This window comes from Mauremys reevesii, linkage group 12, assembly GCF_016161935.1.
Source record: "Mauremys reevesii isolate NIE-2019 linkage group 12, ASM1616193v1, whole genome shotgun sequence".
Taxonomy (NCBI): Eukaryota; Metazoa; Chordata; order Testudines; family Geoemydidae; genus Mauremys; species Mauremys reevesii.
This window is the reverse complement of record NC_052634.1, coordinates 5,858,474-5,880,685: the sequence shown is the minus strand read 5'-3', so window position 1 is coordinate 5,880,685 and position 22,212 is coordinate 5,858,474. Positions and strand designations below refer to the sequence as shown.

Sequence of the window (22,212 nt, the reverse complement as noted above, 5' to 3'; positions counted from 1 at the left end):
CATAGACAATCTGGCCTTTGTTCTAAATGCTCAGTAACTTCTCAACCAGAGTGCGCAGGGTCCAGGCTGAAGCAGGTGTCGAAGTGCCAAAGAGAAAAGAGACACTGTTGTTTTACCTGCCTCAAGAGGGGTCTGTCTATTCTTTATTATTCTGCAGTTTTACCTGATTGATTGCTAAAGAGACCGTGACACCGCGGTTACCGTGCTCCAAAGCTTTCATGAGTCTCCCCCTTCTTCTGGCTATGTCACAAGAAGTCTCTGTCTGCTGCTGCGATGCTGCCATTCCTGTACTATGCCACCCCTCCCAATGGAAACAGCACAGCACGGCCTCTCACTGCAAGCTGGACGAAAGCATCATTTGCCAATCAACAGTGACCGATGTTGAAACTGTCCAAGTGAGCCTACCAGGGGAAGGTGAACTCTCAGTCATCCCATCTAGTTTAAAACCCTGAACAGCTGACTGATGTGATACCAAGCTTCTGGGCTGCCACGCCGCACGTCTGGTTTTGCTACTTGTCCCCTGGTGTCACATGGTGGCTGGCTCTCAGGATTAAAATAGGCCCAGATCCCCTATGCCAAAGCAGGTGCTCCCAGCCAAACCAGCTAAGGTGGTGGGGCTGCACCTGGGCTATACAGGGTGCAGGGAAGTCCAATGAGGTCGGCACTAGAAGTGCCACTGCAGAGTGAAGCTGCAGGAAGAGAGGGTCCCCTGCAATGGTCCCAGAGGAAGGGACGGTACCTCAGGGAAGAGGGACTATGCCTAACCTAAGGCCGAGTGGAAGATTTTTTTTTGTTACCTTGTTAATTTAATTAAAAAAACGAGATCCATTGGGAAAAGCACTTTATTGCAGCTTCCCATTACCCGACTGCGTTAGTTTGGAAAATTTTAGCTGATCACTTGTCTTGTGCACCAAACCTGTCCTTAGTAGAGAACCATGGGCCAGCATGTGAAAATAAGGCGGCACTGGATTCTGTGTTGCTGCTTTTGAATGAATCTTTCCAGCAAATCCCTCTTCCCATCGCATGACAGCTGCCTTACAATACCTTTATAAATAAGCATCCAAGAATCATTTAGAACAGGGAGCTACTGCCCCATAGGGATAGCACGTTCACTTTCAACCTAATATAACCAAACACTTCCCACCCCAGAGTAGCCTGGAGGATGCTGATTTCATTCTCATTTCTTCTCCTCCCAACAGCTTTCTAACAATTCTTGTTCAAATAAAAAAGAAAAATACATTTCAGCCAAAGGTGGACGCTGAGCTTTCATTTTTAAAATGATTTTAACCCATTGAGGTATTTCACCCTATAAAGCAATATTGGCCACGAGCACCAAAGTTGTATTAATACCACACAGACATCCCCATGTAAATGCCTGTCCCCGTGCGTGGAAAGATACCTGGAAATGATCTTCTTGGGAAAGGTAACTCCTACCATTGCATTTCTCCTACCAGTACATGGATTGCTTCTTTCATATGCAGAAATTCAAACAGAATTAGCTCATGCACCTTTCTGCCCCTGTTCTTCATTCCCAACTTGTGAAAACACTTACCTGGAAGTATCCAGGAATGGTTTGTAGGCAATGCTGACCCATTCTTCTTTGTTGGCGGAGTATCTCGGCTCCCTTGATGTTTCAATCGCTCTATCTAAATCCACCAGGTAATGGCATTTGGAAATGTCAATCTGCAGGGAGAAAGGAAGTCTTGTTTTTTATGTAGTGAGATGCATTCTTCTCTTCCTATCCTAAACCAGTGTGTACACATTCTCGTGCACTGTTGAACCACTACCATGTTTCACCCCAGAGCTGGCTGCATTTCAGTGGTGGGGTAAATGCTTTTTCAAACACAGTTAGAAAACTTGGTGAGGTGTTTTAGATCTATTGAAATGAAAGGTTCTATAGCAGGGGTCGGCAACCTTTCAGAAGTGGTGTGCCAAGTCTTCATTTATTAACTCTAATTTAAGGTTTTGCGTGCCAGTAATACATTTTAACGTTTTTAGAAGGTCTCTTTTTATAAGTCTTTAATATATAACTTAACTATTGTTGTATGTAAAGTAAATAAGTTTTTTTAAATGTTTAAGAAGCTTCATTTAAAAATAAATTAAAATGCAGAGCCCCCTGGACTGGTGGCCAGGACCCGGGCAGTGTGAGTGCCATTGAAAATCAACTCGCGTGCCGCAGGTTGCCTACCCCTGTTCTATAGAAATGTAAGATATTACTACTACTGCTGCTGCCGGGGGCTGCTTCTCTAGAGCAAAGAATACATACCCTGTGTGAGCAATTTCTAGGAGGATGACCTCCCTCAGCTCACTTAGTACCATAACACAGAGTGAAGCAAACATTCGGCAATACAGCTCAAACAAGTGCACGGAGCAATCAGAAATACAGCTCACATGAGCACACGGGGAGAGAAGTGTTTTTCGGGAGACCAGAGAAACAATAAATGTGTGAAGAACTTACAATCCAAGTGAAGCCAACAAAGCCTTGATTCAATACCCAATGAAAATCCTTCCAATGGCTTCAATGGGCTTTGGATCAGTTTGCATGTGAGCACAGCACCCACCACAGTGCCACATGTACGACAACTCATCTTCACCCAGAAAACATCACGTGTGCCTGCTCTCAAGAAACAAGATTCTCGCCCTCAAACTCACTCTCAACCGGTGCACGCACACAAAAAACGAGCCAGAAGGGAACAAGGACTTCAACACAAAGCCAAGGTGTTAGGAAAGCCCCACTGTCTCTGGGCACACACAGTGCTTGCCCTAGGTCAAGCGATGTGATTATTCAGGGTCTAAAACCCCACCTCAAACATACATCGCCTCTTCAGATTAGTAGTGGAGTCATAATGACACAAGGAAACGCGAGGGGAAAGGCAATGGGAGAGAGTGAGAAACTACAGGCAGCAACAGCTGTAGCCAAACTAAACACAGCCTGTTCTTGGGCTGACGGGAGAGGGATTCCACCACAAAGTATCTGAACAAAGCCTCTTCCTTAACTGCTCTGGGGGCTGTTAAACACCACACCTCACCATTCACTGGAGCCAGCTCCAAAGCCAGTGGAGCTGTGTAAATGTTAAAATAGGCAGGGACTGAACTCTGCACTGCGACTGCAAGGACCAGCCCTTTAGGCCTCTCCCCTCTGGCAAGCTCAGCCTGACTAGTGAGCGAGGGAACTGGAAATACTCCATTGTGGGTGGCTAAGCAGGTGTTGCTGAACTGGGAAAGGTGAGTTACCTCAGAAATTACCGTGGGGACCATGGGCCGTGATGGGGCAGACCAGGCTGGTTCGGAAGGAGGCAGAATGAGGCTCTTGGCAGCTCCACTGTTTGCAGGAAGGCCCAGGAAAGCTGAAGTGGTCATGGAACCGTCAAGGGAGACAGAGCATCTAGTGACTAAGGTTCAGACTCTGGGGACCCCGGTTCATTTCCCAGACTCCCCATGTGACCCTACGCAAGTCACTGCCTCTCTCTATGCCTCCGTTTCCCCTCTGTAAAACGGGGACAGCACCTCCCTACCTCACACGAGGATACAATCTATTCATGGCTGTGAGGTGCTCAGATCCTACCATGGCTGGCAGTTAGAGGAGGCTAAGGTTCATCAGCAGATAACTGCCCGAGCAAGCCAGAGTCTGACCCCCACCTTTGGCAAATCAGGAGGATCTTTCACTGAGGCAGCTCTTCCAAAGCCATTTCGCCGTCATCGCACACTCCACCTCCCAGCTGTGACAGTCAGTGGGGATGGCTGCTGTGTCTCCTCGGGGTAATATGGTCCTCAAACAAGGTGAAACGCAACTGAGCAGCCACTCTTCCCTGCTTGCCTACAAACAGGGCGAGAGCCTCAAATCCATCTGTGCAAATGGGATGCTCCTCCTGCAGAAGGAGGCGCGTCGTGGGCTGGCATCGCAACCCAACTCCTCACTGCTTAGTGATTTAAAGGTGTATTGCCTCCTTCTGCAATGTATAAGAAATGGAATTCTAGAGTTCAAATGCTCGCACAACACTAACTCAGCTATATTGCACAGTCAATATAATTCATTAATCACAAAAATCACTACGTTACTGTTCATTGTTTACCATGCAATATGCAGGATGTGCTATGTAGCTTAGCTAGCACAGTGGGAGCAACCTCAACTCTGGGAATTTCCTAACTTCTGATTTCTCAACTTTAATATTTGTGCATTTTCTGGGCTTGATTTTGGGAGTTATTTGCTATTCAGTTCCACTCACTGCTCTAACTTGGCACCCGCTCTCAGATTCTTGGGGTTTCCAGTCTCGCTAATTCTCATGATTTTACCATGAGAACTGCTGTATTTGGTACAATATTCAAGTTCCAAATGCTGGAGTCGGATGATTGTGAGAATCTCGGCCTTCACTTAAAAAAAAAAAAAAAGTTTCTAGGTCTCACGGTTACAAATAGAAGCTTGGAAAAGACCTGAGTGTACGCTAAAGGCTCAAAATGTGTAAAGTAAATAAAAAGAATCCAATATTTACTGTTTTTTGAAATCACATTTTTATGAGAGAGACTCATGGTTTTTTTATGCTTCCACTTGCAGTGGCTCTTTACTAGCACAAAATGTCAGGCTGACATTTCCATTTCATGCTCTCTCATCTGGCCTCCCATAAGTATGTATGTTGCAGTTACTATCATATTTGCAACATATCTGATTTTATGCAAAGAGACCATGGCTGAGCAATCCATCTCACATGTACACAGTAATCCGTTAACTGTTTCAAACAGCCAGACATTGGTGCTAATCTACTGGTACATTTGGCTGGAGCTTAAGTGGATTCACAGGAAATAAGAAGTATCTCTGGCAAGATGCTCACAGCCTGGCATGACTGTGCTACAACCTGATGGGGTTCATGTATTATTAATACCACCCTGCCTCGCTGCTGATCGTCATCACCACATTGCTTGGAGTGGACATCACACTGCACTTCCAGGATCACATGGACACAACATTGTTGCATTCATGCCTTTATCAGCAGTCAATGATGCAAACAGCTGCTTTGCCCTTACAGAAAAGTTTGGCAACACTCAGATGAATTATGAAATTGTATACAAGGAAGCAACACAACAAAACTGAATTACATTTGTGACCTCCCAGTAAATGAACTGCAAGCAGTGTCCTCAGGGAGCCTTGGTTATATAAAGATCCCCTTCCTGCTGGAAAGACCACTCCCTGATACGGACAGGCTGTGCTGTTCATTACGCCACTGAATCTTTTCCATGCTGCTATTCCCTCTTGCGGCATCTCCTACAGGCACACTCTAGAGGCTGCAGGCACAGAAAGGTTGGCTAACGCAAAGATGAGCTATCAGCTATGAAAGTTCTTTAGCACTATGACAAACTTTATTTAATAAATAACCCTAACTCACGAGATATGTTCTATAGGAGGTAGTTCAAAGATTAGTTACACTGTGTAAAAAACTAAGCAAAGGGACGGGGAGCAGTCAAGCAGTTAGCGCGAGGGACCACTAATAAGGACCGATGGGTTCCATTTCCAACTCTGAGAGCGAAGCTGATCTAGGCTAGAATTTTCAAAAGTGCCTAAAGGATCAAAAACTTAAGTCACATTCTCAAAAGTGACTTAGGAGCCTGAATGTCACTGAAAGGCAATGGGACTCAAGCTTGCAATTGCTCAAGTCACTTTTGAAAATGGAACTTAGGCAATTTTTAAAATTCTACTCCTAGTGTTGAATACAGAGCACTGAAAATCAGGACTCCTGGGTTCTGTTCCTGGGTCTGTGACCTCTGGCATGTCATCCAACCTCCCTGTTTTCCCCTCTGTCAAATGGAGTTAGCAATACCCAACTATCTCTTGGAAGGGCTGTCAGACTTCATTAATTAAAATGTATCAAGTGCTTTGAGATTCTTGATAAAAGATGCTATAGACATAAAATCAGTAGTAGTATTCTGCAATAGTTTGGCTGCTTTGATTGGAAAGGAGGCAGCAGGGGGCTTAAATATAGTTTATATCTAAATATGTAAATTGCCAGAGACTTCCTCAAACTGAGCAGAATCAGAGGCAGAATGCTGTTCTGCTCAATAAAAAATTTGCAGTGCATAGTACCCTTCTCACTAGACAGCTGGGCATTTTTACGGTGGTGAAGCATGAGGGGAAGGGGAAAGAGACAAGAAAGGTACTCAGGTAAAAATGTGAACTTTCAAACGATGACAGCAACAGCTCCGTTGTGATGTACTGCCATCATCCACACACCTGACAGGATAAAAATATTAAAAGGCTGCTGTGTCGCTCCATCTAATCTGGGCACGATTAGATCAGCACAGAACAATGAAATTGATGAGCAATTGAAAATGGCAGCTGATTCCTCCTGAACGCCTCGCTGATGTCTGAGCCTGTGCGCAAAATCCCACAGCTAGATGAATAGAAGAATAAAGCAGTCCCTCTTGCTCCCTGCCCCCACCACGACAAATAAGGGCACCTACCACCGAAATGTAAAGAATGCACTATGGAGTACAAAGTGACTTCTCGGGGCATTTTGTGCTGGGTCAAAGTCCTACCGTGTTTATCTTTCTGTACAATTTGATAAAGACCTTTACAAAATACAGTATCCAATCCACAACCGTTCTGATTTATTATCCAGTGCAGAAAGGCGCCAGGCACCTATTACTGGCACCTGAGGGAAAACACTGCCCAATTGGTGGCATAAGATCCAGCTCCCTGTTTAACTCCCAGCAGCTCTCCCTAGATTCTACACTGTAACCTCATGTCTGTCCCATGGCACATGAAGAGGACTCCATGGCAGGATTCCCTAAGCATAGATACCCATGGGATGATGGCCCCCTGGGGATCCAGACACAGTGATCTGAGAGGGGCTTATTGCAGCAACCTGCCTGAGACACCAAGGTGGGGTGGCCTGGAAGGGACAGATCAAGGAGTCAGTCAGCAGAAGAAGGCATTTCTCTGAGGGAGGATGAGTCTATTTGAAAGAGTTGGGGAAGGAAAGAATGAGTTGGAGAAGAACAGCCCGGAGAGACTCAGGAAGATCAATGTTTAAAGGATGTTCCTTGCTGAGCAGGGGCCTTAATAGGAGTCAGGGGGCAGTAGCAGCAAAATTCTGGTAGATCTGGGCCCCTTTCAATCTCAGTTCCTGCCACCGTATAGATGGAGGTCTGTACGTGGTACTAAGGGTGTTGCTGAGTGACATCTCTTTAGCAACAATTTCTCTTCCAATTAAAAGCAGCTGAACACAATCTGAACTATCACTGCTCAATAACCAACCAAACTAACAGAGTGCAGGAGTCTTGTCAGCTCAGGGAAACACAAAAAAGACAAAAATGACATAAGAATCATCAGCTGTTTTAGGAAAGGAGCAAATACCACCAATCACTATGGGAGTTTGTCTTATTAAGGAGGTTAAGTGATGAATAGGGGAGTGTAAATAGATTTTCCATTAATCAAATCAAAGGCAAGATGCGCTAGGCTGTGTTTTCAACAGCAGTTACCCATGAATTAACCTTCCTGAATAAACTTTGTTAGAGACAGCAGAGAACAGGTATACATTGCCTTGGAAGGCTGGGTTTCTTTTTCAGTTTTAGTCCCCAAACCTCTCTCTTTTTGGGCTTTCTGCAGTGTGCTGCATCACAAGTGTCTCTTGCAAACTTTCTTGAACATTTTAGAGTCACTTTTCTGGAGAAACACTGGGGTTTGCGGTAAATTTATGTTGAAAACAATTTAATTAAGGGGAGACCAGATGGCTCAGTGGCATCGCTCTTGCACACTAACTGAAATTACACTGCAAGAAACTCAGCTAAGAAGAATATTGAATCAACTTCTTGCATTGTCAGAGGGGAGAATTCTAGGCCCACAGAGATTTTTGCTTGTTAGATATTATTTTGTTTTTAAAGCTATACAGAGACCCTTTGAGAGAAACAAACTGCCACATAAAACAATCCGAAAATACCAAGATATAACACTTCCTTCTTTTCCTGGATGCTCCCTCAATAGGACTGATGCTTCCAGTTCAAAAGATTTCTCAGAGACACACAACATATTTCCCCTCTACAATCTTGAGTGGCTTTTACTTTATTCTGATAGGTTAAGCGAAAGCTAAGGGTAAAATTCACCTGTGGGCAGAGGGACAGCACAAGGCCTATGCACCCTATTTTGGGGGCTTAAATGGAACTTAAGTGGTGCATAGGCTTTAAACAGGCCCTTTCCACAGAGAAGAATTTCACTCTCAGTGAACAGAGCGGGAGCAATTTTAAACATACGACCTTCCCCATTCCCCTGAGTCTTTTTTAATCTGGTGCAGCTGCTCTGTAAAGTGATACAAAAGAACTGGGTTTGACCACTTCCTGCTAAACAGGTGGAAGACACCAGACTTTTGTAATAATGCTCCAACTGCACAGTCCTCGCTGGCTAACGAATGGAACAGAGCAGACAATGGTCTGACCACACAGCACAATACAGGAGCTCGCTTGCTCTACCATAGGCAGAGCTGAGTTAAAATGCATCCTGCAGAACCCAGAGACACACTATCCAAACAGCTCAAGTCAACAACTCTAACATGAGGCGAGCTTAGCCTTTGGGTCTGTAACCGGTCGACTCACCCCTGCGGCGCCTCCTACTGGTTGCTCTCCGAATAGAGCTCAGTCCAGCTCCGGAGCGCCCTCTGCAGGCCTGTGATCCACCTGTTCTTCTGGCCCCCGTGTCCCTTCCTAGACCCGGTGCCCCTTTCTAGACCCGGTGCCCCTTTCTCTGGGGTGCTGCCCCCTGGCAATAACCCCTTTCTTACTCTGTCTGGGTTTCCCCTTCCTTGGGAACCCCCCACCCTACTATCCCCACTTCGCCTCAGTAGTGGCTACTGCCAGTCATTATCTAGCCCCACACTCTGGGGCAGACTGCAGTATCCAGTACTCATCATTGGCAAAGGGGGTTTGGACCTGCTGCCTTGGCCTAACCTTAAGTTGCCCTCTGCAACCTCCCAGTACCTTCTGCCCTCTGCTAGGCCACAGCCTGGGGCTTTCCAGGCCAGAGCTCCCCAGCTCCTTAGCCTGTCCCCAGCCCTGCTTCACCCTAGGTACCTTGTCTCATCTACCAAGCAGCTAGGCCCATCTCTCTCTATCACCAGAGAGAGACTGTCTGGGCTCCTGGCTTCCCTGCCTTTTATAAGGCTCTGTTCCTCAGTTTGGGGCGTGGCCCCCAGCTGCAGCCACTTCTCTAATCAGCTTAGCTTGAGAGCAGCAGCTGTCAAGCTGTTTCTAACCCCTTAAAACCCCGGAGCAGGGTCCACCCTGCTACAGGGTCCTTGATCCTTTTCTAAAGATGGCCAGGCACTCGGTGGGGAAAGCAAAAACAAAATATAAAGAAGTCTTCTCCAAGGTCAGGAACTTCAAACAAAAGTTCAGCTTTTAGGCCCTGTCTATGGTACCTGCCAACACCCTCCTTGTAAAAAATGGTATCAATCAGCTTCACCTTAACACAGTTTCAGAAAGAAATGCATTTAGGATCCGACAGGACAACTTGCATGAGTAAGTGCTACACAACAAGAGTAAAAGAAGCAGAATCAGATCCTTAATGCCTGGGTATTTTGAATAACAAGATGGTTAAATCCCTCTTCTCCCATTCACCTTAACAGAAACCTATGACATGCCTTGTGATTTCCACGCAATTCAGCAACAGGAACTTCCACTGGAGAATGAATAATCTAATCACTAAGTGCACTAACCGAGTGCACTAAATCCTTTGTCTTGTCCATAGCTTGGATAAGCTCTTCATGAGACATGCGCACTCTCCTATAATTTATCAATCGGCTCATCTCTCTTAGATTTACTTGCCATGCACAATTCTGGCTGCTCTTTCCAATGCTTGCTTGCTGACTGTCTTTAGAATCTGGGCATGCCACAGCTACTGGCAGCTCATTTAGTTCTAGAGACATCCCAGTTCTCCTGGTATTATTAGCAACTCGGAATCAAAGGTTAGTTTTAAAACCCCACTTAAAATTTACATCAAGTAGCTAATTTCTGTATTTCTCAAAGTGGCTGCATTGAATAAACATATCCCAGTCCTCCTTCCTTGCATCAGAAATAACAAAATTGTAGGGTGACATTAAGAGACAACCATGAAACAAAAATGTGTTTTGTTTTATTAGTCACAGGCTGTGCACCAGCCAGCTGTCTGCGCTAAAAATATGCCAGAGTTAAAGATTTTGTAAATTAAATGCATGGCAGTAGACAGCTCCTCTCAGGTGGGAATCCGCCTCCTTCCCATTTCCAATAACCATGTAATAGATCTTAAAATAACAGAGCCTGAATCCTGCAGATTGATTCTTGCTTTGTTACCTATACAATTTCCTCTAATGTTGTCGTATCAGATTCAACCTTACTCTCGAGATCCAATCTGCAGACTCTGCCATGCTGCCAGAGTGAAGCCAAGATCCTCAGCTGCTGTAAATGAGCATGTGTGCATTGACTTAAATGGAGGTATGTGGTTTACATCCGGTCTGCTAGTCTGAGTGCTTCCCACAGAGTCACGGACCGCACCGAGGGCACCCTTCAAAGTGCTGAGAATGGAGGAGGAAAGGCACCATCTGCTTTTTGGCAGTTCATCTTATTCACCCCTTTCAACAAGAGGAAGGATGGTTCCATGGTTAGAGCAGTCCCCTGGGACCCAGGTTCAATTCTTGACTCTGTCACTGACTTTGAACAAGTCATTTAGCCTCTCTGTGGCTCAGTTCCTTGTTTCTAAAATAAGGCAAGTAGCATTTCCCTATCTCGCAAGGGAGTTGTGAGGATAAATATATTAACAATCACGAGGCACTCAGATACTTCAGTAATGAGGGACGGATAGGAGGGATAGATGGATGGGCAAACATTCATAATGCAATACTCTAGGCATTCCCACTCATAATGGTCAGGTGAGACAGAATTGTATTTATCTACACTCAGAATTATTCTGATCTCAGAAAAAAGGAATAAAAACATATTTAGCTTGGCACTCTTTTTTCTAGACAACATTTCAACTAAAAGGAGATAAAAAGGTCAGCTGAGCAGCCTCCCAAATGCACCAATATATATGGTCACTACAGCCAGCTGCTTGCAAACACACAACAAACTAAAATCTCCAGCCCAAAGCAAAACATAACTGCAAATAAAACATGCAGATTATCATTCAGATACTATGGAACCCTAAGACAGAGACAGCTAGTACCAGTATCTATGTCACTTAAACACTCTAAACTGTGCCTCCAAAGAAGCCTTGAGGGGGAAAAAAATGAGGAAAATCATAGAATCATAGAACTTAAGATCAGAAGGGACCATTATGATCATCTAGTCTGACCTCCCACAAGATGCAGGCCACAAAAGTTGACCCACCCACTCCTGAAATAATTCTCTCCCTTGACTCAGCTGTTGAAGTCCCCAAATCCTGATTTAAAGACTTCAAGTAGCAGATAATCCTCCAGCAAGCGACCCCTGCCCCATGCTGCGGAGGAAGGCGAAAAACCTCCAGGGCCACTGCCAATCTACCCTGGAGGAAAATTCCTTCCCGACCCCAAATAAGGCTGGGTCCTCAGAAAATTGCTCCTGTACTTTGACTTAATCTGCTAAAGAATTCTACAACAGGCCAGCTGGCAAGTGGTATTTTTGGTTAAGTAACACGAGACAACCTGGAAAAGGAACAAATACACCATACTGATGCAGGTGATCTTAACAAATTCCTTTTAAAATCAGCGGTGCCAGGGTCCCAATTGTTTCAGGTGACGCTTTGCACTAAACTCCTAGTTCTTCTGTTACAAACCTCTTGGGCAATTTTATTTACTTAGTTTTAACAGAAAGGTCCCAAAGTGCAAAGGAAAATGTCACCTACTCACTGCTCAATGACCAATACATTTCATTGGTGCGGGTGGGGATGGGGAAGAAGAATTTGTAAGTACTAGATTAATCTGAACTGTTATCTGGGATCAGAGAGTGTAACGGTTCAATAGAAATTGTAACTACTGGGAATTTCCTGTTTGTTTTTTAAATAATCACTTCAAATGAAAACTAAATAGAGATGATTTACAAGTAGAATTCAGACATCTAAACAAACAGATTTTGTTTTGGGACACAGCCATGCAAACATGTTTTTGTTGTGGGTTTATACAGTCCCAGCACAATGGGCTCCTGGCCCATGATGAGGATTCCTGGGTGACTACAGCACTACTACTGCTACTAACAACGCTGAAAGAAAAAGACGACGTGTGTAGCCCTTACATATCTGGATGGCTCTTCCCTGTTTTGGTCATTCATGTCTTCAGGAATGCGCCGTGTGGCCATTGGTCCCTTGGCAAACGGTTTCGGTAACTGGCCCCTGAACTCTGATGGGATGAACTGGAGCTGCCAACTGCAGGAAACACAGAGAGAGGAAAATCTGAAATTAAACTCTGGGAAACACCAGAATTTTGTAACGAGAAAGCAAAAAGCGTAACTAGAGGCTTTCCAGTCTGCAGAGCAAACAGTCCTGCTAGAAAAGCAGCAATGGGTTAGATGTATGCACAGAGCCAGCACCCCACCCACCAAATTCAGTTGCACCTAGGCAAGATGACCCTGTTCGCAGACAGACTTAAGCACGTGGGTAAGAACCACTGAGGTCAATGGGAATACAAAGAGAATATACCCTCACTCTTGTAAATTTCACTTACAAGATGCACTCATAAACTTAAACAAGTGAACCATAGCTGAGCCATCAGTGGAAACACAAGCGGAACTCCCATACATTATTGTGGCTCATGAAAGATACACAACGCACAAAGGGGAACACAAACCGACCCACATCCTATGTCCAGCCTTCTATTCCCCATTAATCCTGGCAAGCTTCCTTAATGATAAAAACAGTTAAAAGACATGGCGGGAAAGGGCCAGAGTACTGTCAGGGAAATGCATTTTGAATTGCGGTGATCACTCAAGGAGTCCTGGAGGCTTACTGTCCAGGAGCTAAACTACATTCAGAAACAATGGACTGAAATTGGCATCAGGCCTTTTCCATCCACATTTAACTTTTGAACTTTATTTAATATTTGCAAGTCAAATAACTTTGGCCATATCTGCAAGACGAGAACCCACGCCAGCCAGGAGCAAGGCACTTCAGCTGGTGAAAGGAACAGCTTTGTTCAGCACACTCTTGAATAAATTGAATAAACACTCCAGCAGTTTTAAGGAATGCAGGATTCTGCAGCCACTTGTGCCCTAATAGCTTGTATTTCAGGCCTTCAAGGACTAATCCCAGTACTCATCTACTGCAACTGCTTCACTGGGAAATCACCCACTGCTGTCTGCAAGCCCGACAAAGCAGTGGGACGTTTGCCCATGAACACGATCTTTTCAAATAGACTGTACTATCTTGCAGGTCTGCAGGTTGGACAGAGGGAGGGCTGTTTTGTTTTTGTTTTTTACCCTTTCCACCTAAAATTAAGGGACATTACCTAAAACTGTTTGGCAAGAGTAGTGGGGATTTTTGGGACACATTCCCAAAGCAGTACACAGGGTTCTGGTGGCTAACACCCTATTCCAGGGGTAGGCAACCTATGGCACGGGTGCCAAAGGCAGCACGCAAGCTGATTTTCAGTGGCACTCACACTGCCTGGGTCCTGGCCACTGGTCTGGAGGACTCTGCATTTTATTTAATTTTAAATGAAGCTTCTTAAACATTTTAAAAACCTAATTTACTTTACATACAACAATAGTTTAGTTATATATTATAGACTTATAGAAAGAGACCTTCTAAGAACATTAAAATGTATTACTGGCACCCAAAACCTTAAATTAGAGTGAATGAATGAAGACTTGGCACACCACTTCTGAAAGGTTGCCGACCCCTGCCCTATGCTGTTTTGAAGATATACCCCTAAGATGGATGCAGAAAGTCAAGTGCCAGTGTCAGGAAATGAAATCAGTTGGCTCTGCCTGACCTCCTTTTAAGTAGCATATATAATCCTGCCCATTTCTTAGTCAGAGGCTCATCATAATGGGAAAAAATCCCTTCTCCCTTTTCAGATGTCCAAAGATTTTTTCCAAAGCAAAGGCTTTGCTTCTTAAGGAAGCAACAGCTGCCCATTGCTCATGAGCAACCCTACAACAACAAACCCATGTGCCTGGAGGCTGAAAGACCACTTTAAAAAGTAAAACATAATTCAGTTTCAAGCTCCCAAACAGAATGGTTGTGAACTAGAGTAACTGAAAGTACATCATTTCAGAATGAAGAAAACAACCTTGACAGGACCGCTGTTAAGAATCTGAATTGTCACCATCCGTGCACATGGCTCAACGAATGAATTAATTTAAAATATTTTGAATATCTGAAAAGTAAACAGATGAGTCACTCTTTCCAAGATTGCTGGTACACGTGGCACAAGTCTGAGGGCTTGGCATTATGGACAGCTTGTGAGATGAATACTTGTCAAAACTATCCTACCAACTGCATCCTGAGAAGCATATTCTTAAAACTAACGGTTTTATGATATTTCCATGCAGCCCTGAACTTGTGCATTAACTACATCTGATGCTTTGGATAACAAATTGAGACTGTAGATGTACCCTGTGGACTTGAAATTTTATTTCAGTATGATAATTGTTGCCGTTGGGTCTCCATAAAGTTTAAAGGAATGCCGTCTGCAGTCTAACCTGAGTTCCTATGTTTCTAGGGCACCTTGAACACAACCACAGGTGAGTCACCAACAGCCTCACCCCTAAACATAGCCAAGCAGACATGGACAAACAAGCCAAGATGGAGAATTTGCATAGAATGGAGTCAGTGGCTAAAAGACCTGGAGAGAGGAGCCATCAGTCGGGTAGGGATGATAAATCTGCCTGTCACGAAGCGTCACTCAGAAGGGCAGGCTTTGTTTCTGAAATTATCGCCATGATATGCACATCTTGCTCTCACTTTGGTCCCAGTTCAGCAAGGGGCCTAACTTCAGGCACACGAGTTGACGTCAGTGGCACTAGCGTCAAGCCGGGCAGCTGCTCAAGTATCTTGCTGAATCAGGTCCTTTATGATGAGCAACTTACTTATCTGGCAGGAGAAAGCTGCTCGGAAATCGGTACCACTCCTTCCCCACACAGACATTAACTGGCCTCCCCTCTGGCACTGTGTGAATAGTCGGATCAGTGGCAATCCTATGAAATTCTGGATACAGGTCCAGAGGCCCATGGTAGCCTACAAAGGAGGAAGATTGCGAACAAAGAGTGAAAAGGCGGGTGGTATTCTCATGGCTTGACTTGTTTATATTTAAGCCTCCCATCAAAATGCTGGGAAGGTTTGGAGCACATACCCAGCTACCTAGCTCTGGTATCTAGAGAGCACTCATCCCAATGGCATCATGTTCCATTAAGACTAACGCCAACCCACTTGCGATATTACAGCAAGGCCAGCTTCAACTTCTGCCATATTGTCCACAAAAAGCTGTCAAAATCATGAACATTCCTGTCCTTGTTGTTTAATAACACGTTGATTTTATTTTAGGCCTCTCCCCATGCCATACGTTTCCACTGTTCAAGGAGTTTAGCTTAACTGAGAACAAAAAGGGAGATTCCACAAGGGCTTTGCTAAAGTATAAAAGTTCATATCAATCACAAGCCAAGGTTTGCTAACCTTGGCTTAATGAACATAAAGTGATTGCTGGATGACTAACGGAAATATTGCACGTGCACCCAGAGCAAAGGATGGGCATGTAGTAAAATAAAGAAATATAAAAATAACACGATAGATAAATATTCACACAAAGCCTCAAGTGCTTTCAGGGCCTTCTTAACTGATAGCTTCATAACTAAATAATCTAATCTACACTAACAAGTAGTTAGGATCCAAATCCCAGTTCAGTACCTTGCTATAACATGGCACTTTTATCACCACTCTCCTGTAACTACTGTATATGGCTTCAATCCTGAAAATACATATGCCCAGGCTTTACTTTATTTAGGTGAGACGCTCCAGTGAAGTTAATAGGACCACTCCTGGCCCCAATTCCAGAAAGCAGATACACGCATACTTAACATTAAGCACATGCTTAAATCCATCTCCATGCATGAAAGCACTTAATCACATACCTAAGTACAAGCTTTACATGCTGAAGTGCTCTCCAGGGTATCGCCCTACATGTGTAAGCACCGGTCTACACACAGATAGGATACTGGTAGAACTATGTTGGTTAGGGTGTGATTGTTCTTTTCTGATATAATTATACCCGTACAAGCCCTAGTGAGGAAACCATTACACTGGAATAACGGTGCCTTATACTGACTGGTACAGCTTATCCCTTGAGGTGGAGGGTTATTGCGCCTCTATTACTATATTGTATGGTTAAAGTAGATCAACTTTTATGCACAGAACAAGCCCTAATTCTTTGTGAAGTCCCCTCTGGACTGTCTTGCAACTGTCTGGGTTCAAGCACAGGACCATCCTAAACCACCAACCTTTGAATAAAGCCACAGAACGCGAGAGTGACAAGAGTCCGAAGAGAAAAACCGTCCCCAGAGCCAGCCAGTTGGAGGAGACTGTGTAGTGCTCCAAGCGGTAACGCTGGAATGCGAAGTGGTAACATTTCTGAGGGGACAAAAAAGTATTCACGTCATTAAACCTATGACGCAGCTGAACAGAGATCCAGCCCAATGCCTGTGGGGGGAGAGCCACCTGCAATGGGGAGAACAGAATGCAAGATGTGATTAATTTAAAGGGACACTATCAACTTAAATTCTTTGGACACTGAATTTAAAAAAAACATTTTCTAATAAATCCTCTGTAACAGACATAGCTTCCACAGTCAGCGAATGTATCTGCCGTCTCAGTTTCTCAAACTTGGCTCCTCAAAAAAATGCCTAGAGATTCACTTGCTTCAACCACATCCCCTTCTTGGGAATTTGATTTATTTAAACTCATCACAAACACTTTTCAACCCTCTTTCCCAGGAGTTCTTCCTTACTGGGCATCACAGCCCACTCCAAACCAGGCCTCCTGCCTGGCAATTCCCCAAAACCAGTCCCAGCTGATATTTCTACTACTGCTCTCTGTGGGTGCCTCTCGCCAGGCCTTCTCCCAGACCCTGGGTCTCTCCTTTCTCCATCTGGACTGGCTCCCTCTTTAAAGAAGTTCCATTTCCAGGTTTCTGTCACACAATACTTGGGCACCTGCCTGAACAGCAAGCCGCAGCCTGAAATAAAGTACAGGGATGTGCAGGAGCGGCACATTTGCAGCAATGTTTAAATATAGCCCTGCATGACCTTTTGTTGTTGTTGTTGTTGTTAACCCTTCTAAGGGCTTTTCTGCTCTTCTATAGATGACCTGACAGATCCTTTTGGGCAGACCCAAAAGAAACAGTATGTAACACACTCAGGTTCTGCCCCTCCCCTCTCTCCCCCCCGCAGGAGGGACTATTCACTTCCTGTCCTAAAATGGTCTCTATTCCTCTTGCATCATTTGCTTTCGTCTCATAGCAGCCGTGGGATTGTTATTTTACTGTCAAGCTTGTATGATTAGCAGGGAAGCAGTTTAAATTCTCAGATGGCTCCTACATACTGGAAGTAAATCAATTGGTGTTAAAATATGCAGAACAGAGAGACACACCAGAGTATCCTGCAGCCATGTTTGGCAGGTGTCCCAAACCACTGCATTCTCAGGGGCCTTCCTACTGCACATAGCAATCCTCAGCCAGGGCTATAGAACTGCTAGTATTACAGGGCTTGATCCTGGGAGCAGGCAGCTCAAGAATTGCACATTAGCAGAGCTTGCGTGTGGGAAGAATTGCAATTGCAGGGAGTGCTGCAGGTCAGGATTGTGGGACGCTGGCAGGGCTGGATAAGGGGCCAGGACTGCAATAGCAAGGGATACTGCAGGTCGGGGTTACAGGGAATTGGCAGCGCTGGGTAAGAGACCAGCACTGCAGTAGCTAAAGGTGCTGGAGACCTGGTTTCAGGTGTGTTGGCAGTACTGGGAGTGGGGCCTGGGACTGAAACAGCAAGAGGTATTGTATACCAGGACGGGAGGTAATGGCAGAACCAAGGGGAGCAGCTGGGAAAGTCTACTAAAGAGACTAGTGACTGCAAAAAAGAGCTAGAGAAATTCATGGAGGAGAGGTCCAATGGCTATTAGCCAGGATGGGCAGGGATGGTGTCCCTAGCCTCTGTTTGCCAGAAGCTGGGAATGGGCAACAGGGGATGGATCACTTGGTGATTACCTGTTCTGTTCATTCCCTCTGGGGCACCTGGCATTGGCCACTGTCGGAAGACAGGATACTGGGCTAGATGGACCTTTTGTCTGACCCAGTATGGCCATTCTTATGTTCATTCATATGTATTTTTCATGGGTAAGAAATGAATAATTTCAGCTCTGTGAAAGCTTCTACTGATCTGGAACATTTTACTCTACAAAGTGTTTTAATCTACATTTATTAAACACTTTTTTTAGCTTTTTTAAAATAGCAATTTCCTAATGCCTAAACAATACCACTTTCCTTTTAAATAAGGGAATGGTGAAAATCTTGGATTTCAACAAGGACTTCTGAATAGTCCAGCCACAAAGGTCAAATTTCATGGCTTTATAATGTGATCACATTAGATGCTTGTCTGGGATTGCATCAAATGATGAATCTTTCCGAATATTTGGGCCACTGACTATTCCAGATTGGGCCAGGGTTGTTCTCACACCATGTGAGAGAATTTCTGATGAAGAGCAGTAGAGATGTTTCAGTGCTAACGCAGAACACCCAGGAAATGTCATGCATATTAATATTTGGTGGTAGCACTTGACATCCTTAGCCTACTGTTCAGGCTAATCCAAGATTTTTACATCATTAGCACATTCTATTCATATATTTATGCCATTCGGGGAGGGAAATCTCCCCAATTTTGCTCCTGCATCACTGCTTTATGGGGATCGAATGATTCTGCACATGTTCTCAATCAACCAGACCTGGAGGATTATGTTTAGCCAGCTACTTTGTAAAAGCAGCAAACACAGACACATTTTAACTTTAGAACAGTTGGTGTTTTTTCAATCCCAGGGCTTTGTGATCAATCTATGTGCCACATTCTGAAAACTCAAACCCCGCTAGCTAACCATCAGAAACAGCTGACTGCACATCATGCTCTTGGAGTTACACTATGGGCGCTGCAGAACTATGCAGATTACTGCAGATTATGTTGCAGCAGCAGATGTTCTGCAGATGTTCCCAAGCCTTCGGGAGCAATGATATAGAAGTCAACTGGTAATTAAACCCCCTTTAGGTACCAGATTATAAAACGCAGCACTTCCCACTGAAACCTACCTGTAGGGCAGAGAGAGCCACAGCTCCACAGAGACAGATGAGAGGATATATGGGAAACAGAAACCTCTCCTCTTTGTGGGGTTGACTGAAGAAAATCAGGATCCAGATGTACATAGGAGCTAGCGTAAGCCAATATGGGCGACCCAGATTCTGGACTGAAAGAAGCATAAATCAGTCAATCAAGGCTCATGAGACTAGTGAAATAAAGACAAGGGTTTTCCCTCAGTTTTCATTCTCTCTCTCTTTCTCTCAAATGGAATGTTTCACTATTCAATCCCAAGCAGCACTTCCACTCTCCATATCACAGACAAAATAGCAAGAAATCAGTCAGGAGTAAAGCTTGCTTAGTGGATTTCTGTAGGCTTCAGATGCCCTACAAGTCCCAGAATACAGGGAAGCCAGAGCCCAAAAGAAGGAGAAGCAGGATCTGGACAACAAGCCTATAACTAATCCCAGGAAAAAAAGACATGAAGCTGAAGCTGACCTGAAGCTTTTGAACAGGAAATCAAAAATTCCTTGATATTTGTTTTGTTGTACTATACTAGCACATCCAGGGATCAGAGAGAGAGTCCTATGAAGCTTATATTCCTAACTGAAGTGGTTGTTTACATACTGGTATTTCCAAAACCCTTGTTGCTTCATTACAAAAATAACAGTGCATGTAAAATCTCTCAAGTAACTTTTGTGTGTGTAAAGCAGGAAGAAATTCAAAAATAACAATAATTACCCTGAATTTTAGTCTGACGAGGGTGCTCAATGCAACTTTAAATCCTCTCACCCCACCCCTCCAAAAGCTGTCGTGTTAAACAAATAAGCATAGAGGCATTTCACAGACAATAAGAACAAAGCACCCAGAAGAATGGCTTCTGCTGTTAGGTACACAAGTGTTAGGTGAGCAGCAGGAAACCTGCATTTAAAGGATCTCCAACTGAGCTTTAACTGGTTTCTGACAGTCTGTCAGCCACATTCAAGGAACAGACACAAGCAGCGCCCTCTAGTGTACGCTTTCAGGAAGATATATTACAATGCCATTTCTTAACACAATTCCATACATAATCAGAATCCTAACAGGAGATGCCGCTCACGATGCTGCTATCTGCCCCTAAAATTTACAATGTGTCCATCCTTGGGGAAAAATGTGTTCGCAGCAGCCAGGGGAAGATACAACCACTGGGTTTTTTCTTCTTCCACTCCCCCACCGCCCTGGTATTTAAGAAGAGCATCTTGCCAAACTGCGTGAGTTAAACTGACATCCTTTGATTTAAGAGAAACCCAGTATGAACTGGATAATGTTTTGTTTTTTCACAGTGTAATTTATGAAGGACTAAGTGATCACTGAAAGTCAGATGTCAAACTAAACTACCATAATGGTCCCGTCTGGCCTTAACATCTATTAATCTAAAATCTACCAAAATGATATTTAATTGTATAATTTTCTAGCAGCAGCAGCACTTGACATGTCATATTTTGAGCTACAATAAAATTTATGGCCACCCCTACTAGCCCTTAGAGCAGAGATATGTAATAGGACTGAGAATTTAAGCCTCATTTGTTCCTTTATGAAGGTAAATATTCAAGTACTTCAAGGAAAAACTATCATTTCAATGGCACAGCTGTGAAATGGTTCATTAAAGTGCAAGAGACTTCCTAATTCAGGAAGAAGCTTTTCAGAAATCTGCCCTACGTGGGCTCAATCCTGCAAGGTGCCAAGTGCCTTCAACAATTCATACAAGTGCTCACTACTCAACTCCTTGCAAGATCACGCTCCATGTGGGCAGCATCAAGGGAAAGGGGCGATTAGAATGGTTTATGAAGAAATAACAACCCAAAAAATCGAAACTAGATCCAAAAAACCCCCAATCCTGTTGTCTCAAAGCTCTCTTCTGAAATGTCCTGGCAGTTGCATTTAAAATAACAGTAAAAAAAAGTGTAGAGAACTGAGGGCTGACACTTCCAATCGAAGATAAGATGGAGATAACGACGAGTATTTTTTTTCCCCTAAAATTTCTGTCAGGGTTATTTCTATAGCATCTGTGGCTGAAGAGCGTGCGGTTGTACAATTTGTCATACTTACTCGGCATACTTCAGCCTTGACAGCACAATGCTCTTCAGAGAAGAGGGAGGGGCGGGGAATGAAAGAATCATCCTTAAAGAGTCACGACGGACGGATGCTACTGTGAGCTCAGGTGTAATCTGCTACCTCTGTCTCCAGCCTGCACCCATTATAGGGTAAATAGTGCAGTGCAAATAATGAGCTCCTGGAACCAGGCTGTGTTTTTGTAAAGAGTTCCCTGACCCTGATTTTGCTTCCAAGAAAGAAAAGCTGCATAGACAGCAAATAAGCTCTCTCCTAATTTTCAAGGATCTGGGAGACATGGGCTGTTGGAGCTCAGCTCTCCAAGACCGCAGCACTTACCATGAAATTTCTGTAGCAGACATTCCATGAGGGAGGTCAGCGGCAGGGCAAGCAGGGCCAAAGCAAACGCCACATTGAAGTTCAGGAAACCATTAATAAAATAGAAGGACCAGGGCTCAGTACCTGTGGGGGAGGAGGGGAGAGAAACAAAAGATAATTAGCATGAGTGCCTAAAAGGACTAGATGTATGGCAGCCCCATTCTCTCTCTGCCCGACCATGACTGGGGATCAGCAGCTTCAGACATCGATTCTCTCCATACCCCATGGAGCTGAAACCAAAGAATGGGGTAAGGAGCGTCTTACAGTAAGAGAAGCAGTGTGGCCTACAGGAATGAGCATGAATCCGATTTGAGCAGCTCCTGGGTTCTAATCCTAGCTTTGCCACTGATTTACTGTGTGACTTTCTAAGTCACTTCCATCTTTCTTTCCACAGCTATAAAATGGGTTAATCGTGCCAGGGGATTAGTCAATAGTGATTTGAAGGTGCTAGAGTGACAAGTATTACATCGCTGTCTCCATGCAAGTAATTTCATT

General features: G+C 44.3%; 1 protein-coding gene across 4 annotated transcripts in view; it reads right to left on the bottom strand.

Annotated features, from left to right (window-relative positions):
• Positions 1-22,212, bottom strand: part of ALG9 (ALG9 alpha-1,2-mannosyltransferase) — a 117,772-nt gene that overhangs the window by 80,822 nt on the left and 14,738 nt on the right. For all 4 annotated transcript variants that reach the window (XM_039496397.1, XM_039496398.1, XM_039496396.1 and 1 more), the window contains exons 9-14: positions 21,679-21,801; positions 19,263-19,417; positions 16,417-16,546; positions 15,013-15,160; positions 12,220-12,349; positions 1,553-1,683 (exon numbers count right to left, since the gene is read on the bottom strand). In XM_039496397.1, the coding sequence (XP_039352331.1) occupies positions 1,553-1,683; positions 12,220-12,349; positions 15,013-15,160; positions 16,417-16,546; positions 19,263-19,417; positions 21,679-21,801 (817 nt within the window). The remainder of the gene's footprint in view (positions 1-1,552; positions 1,684-12,219; positions 12,350-15,012; positions 15,161-16,416; positions 16,547-19,262; positions 19,418-21,678; positions 21,802-22,212) is intronic.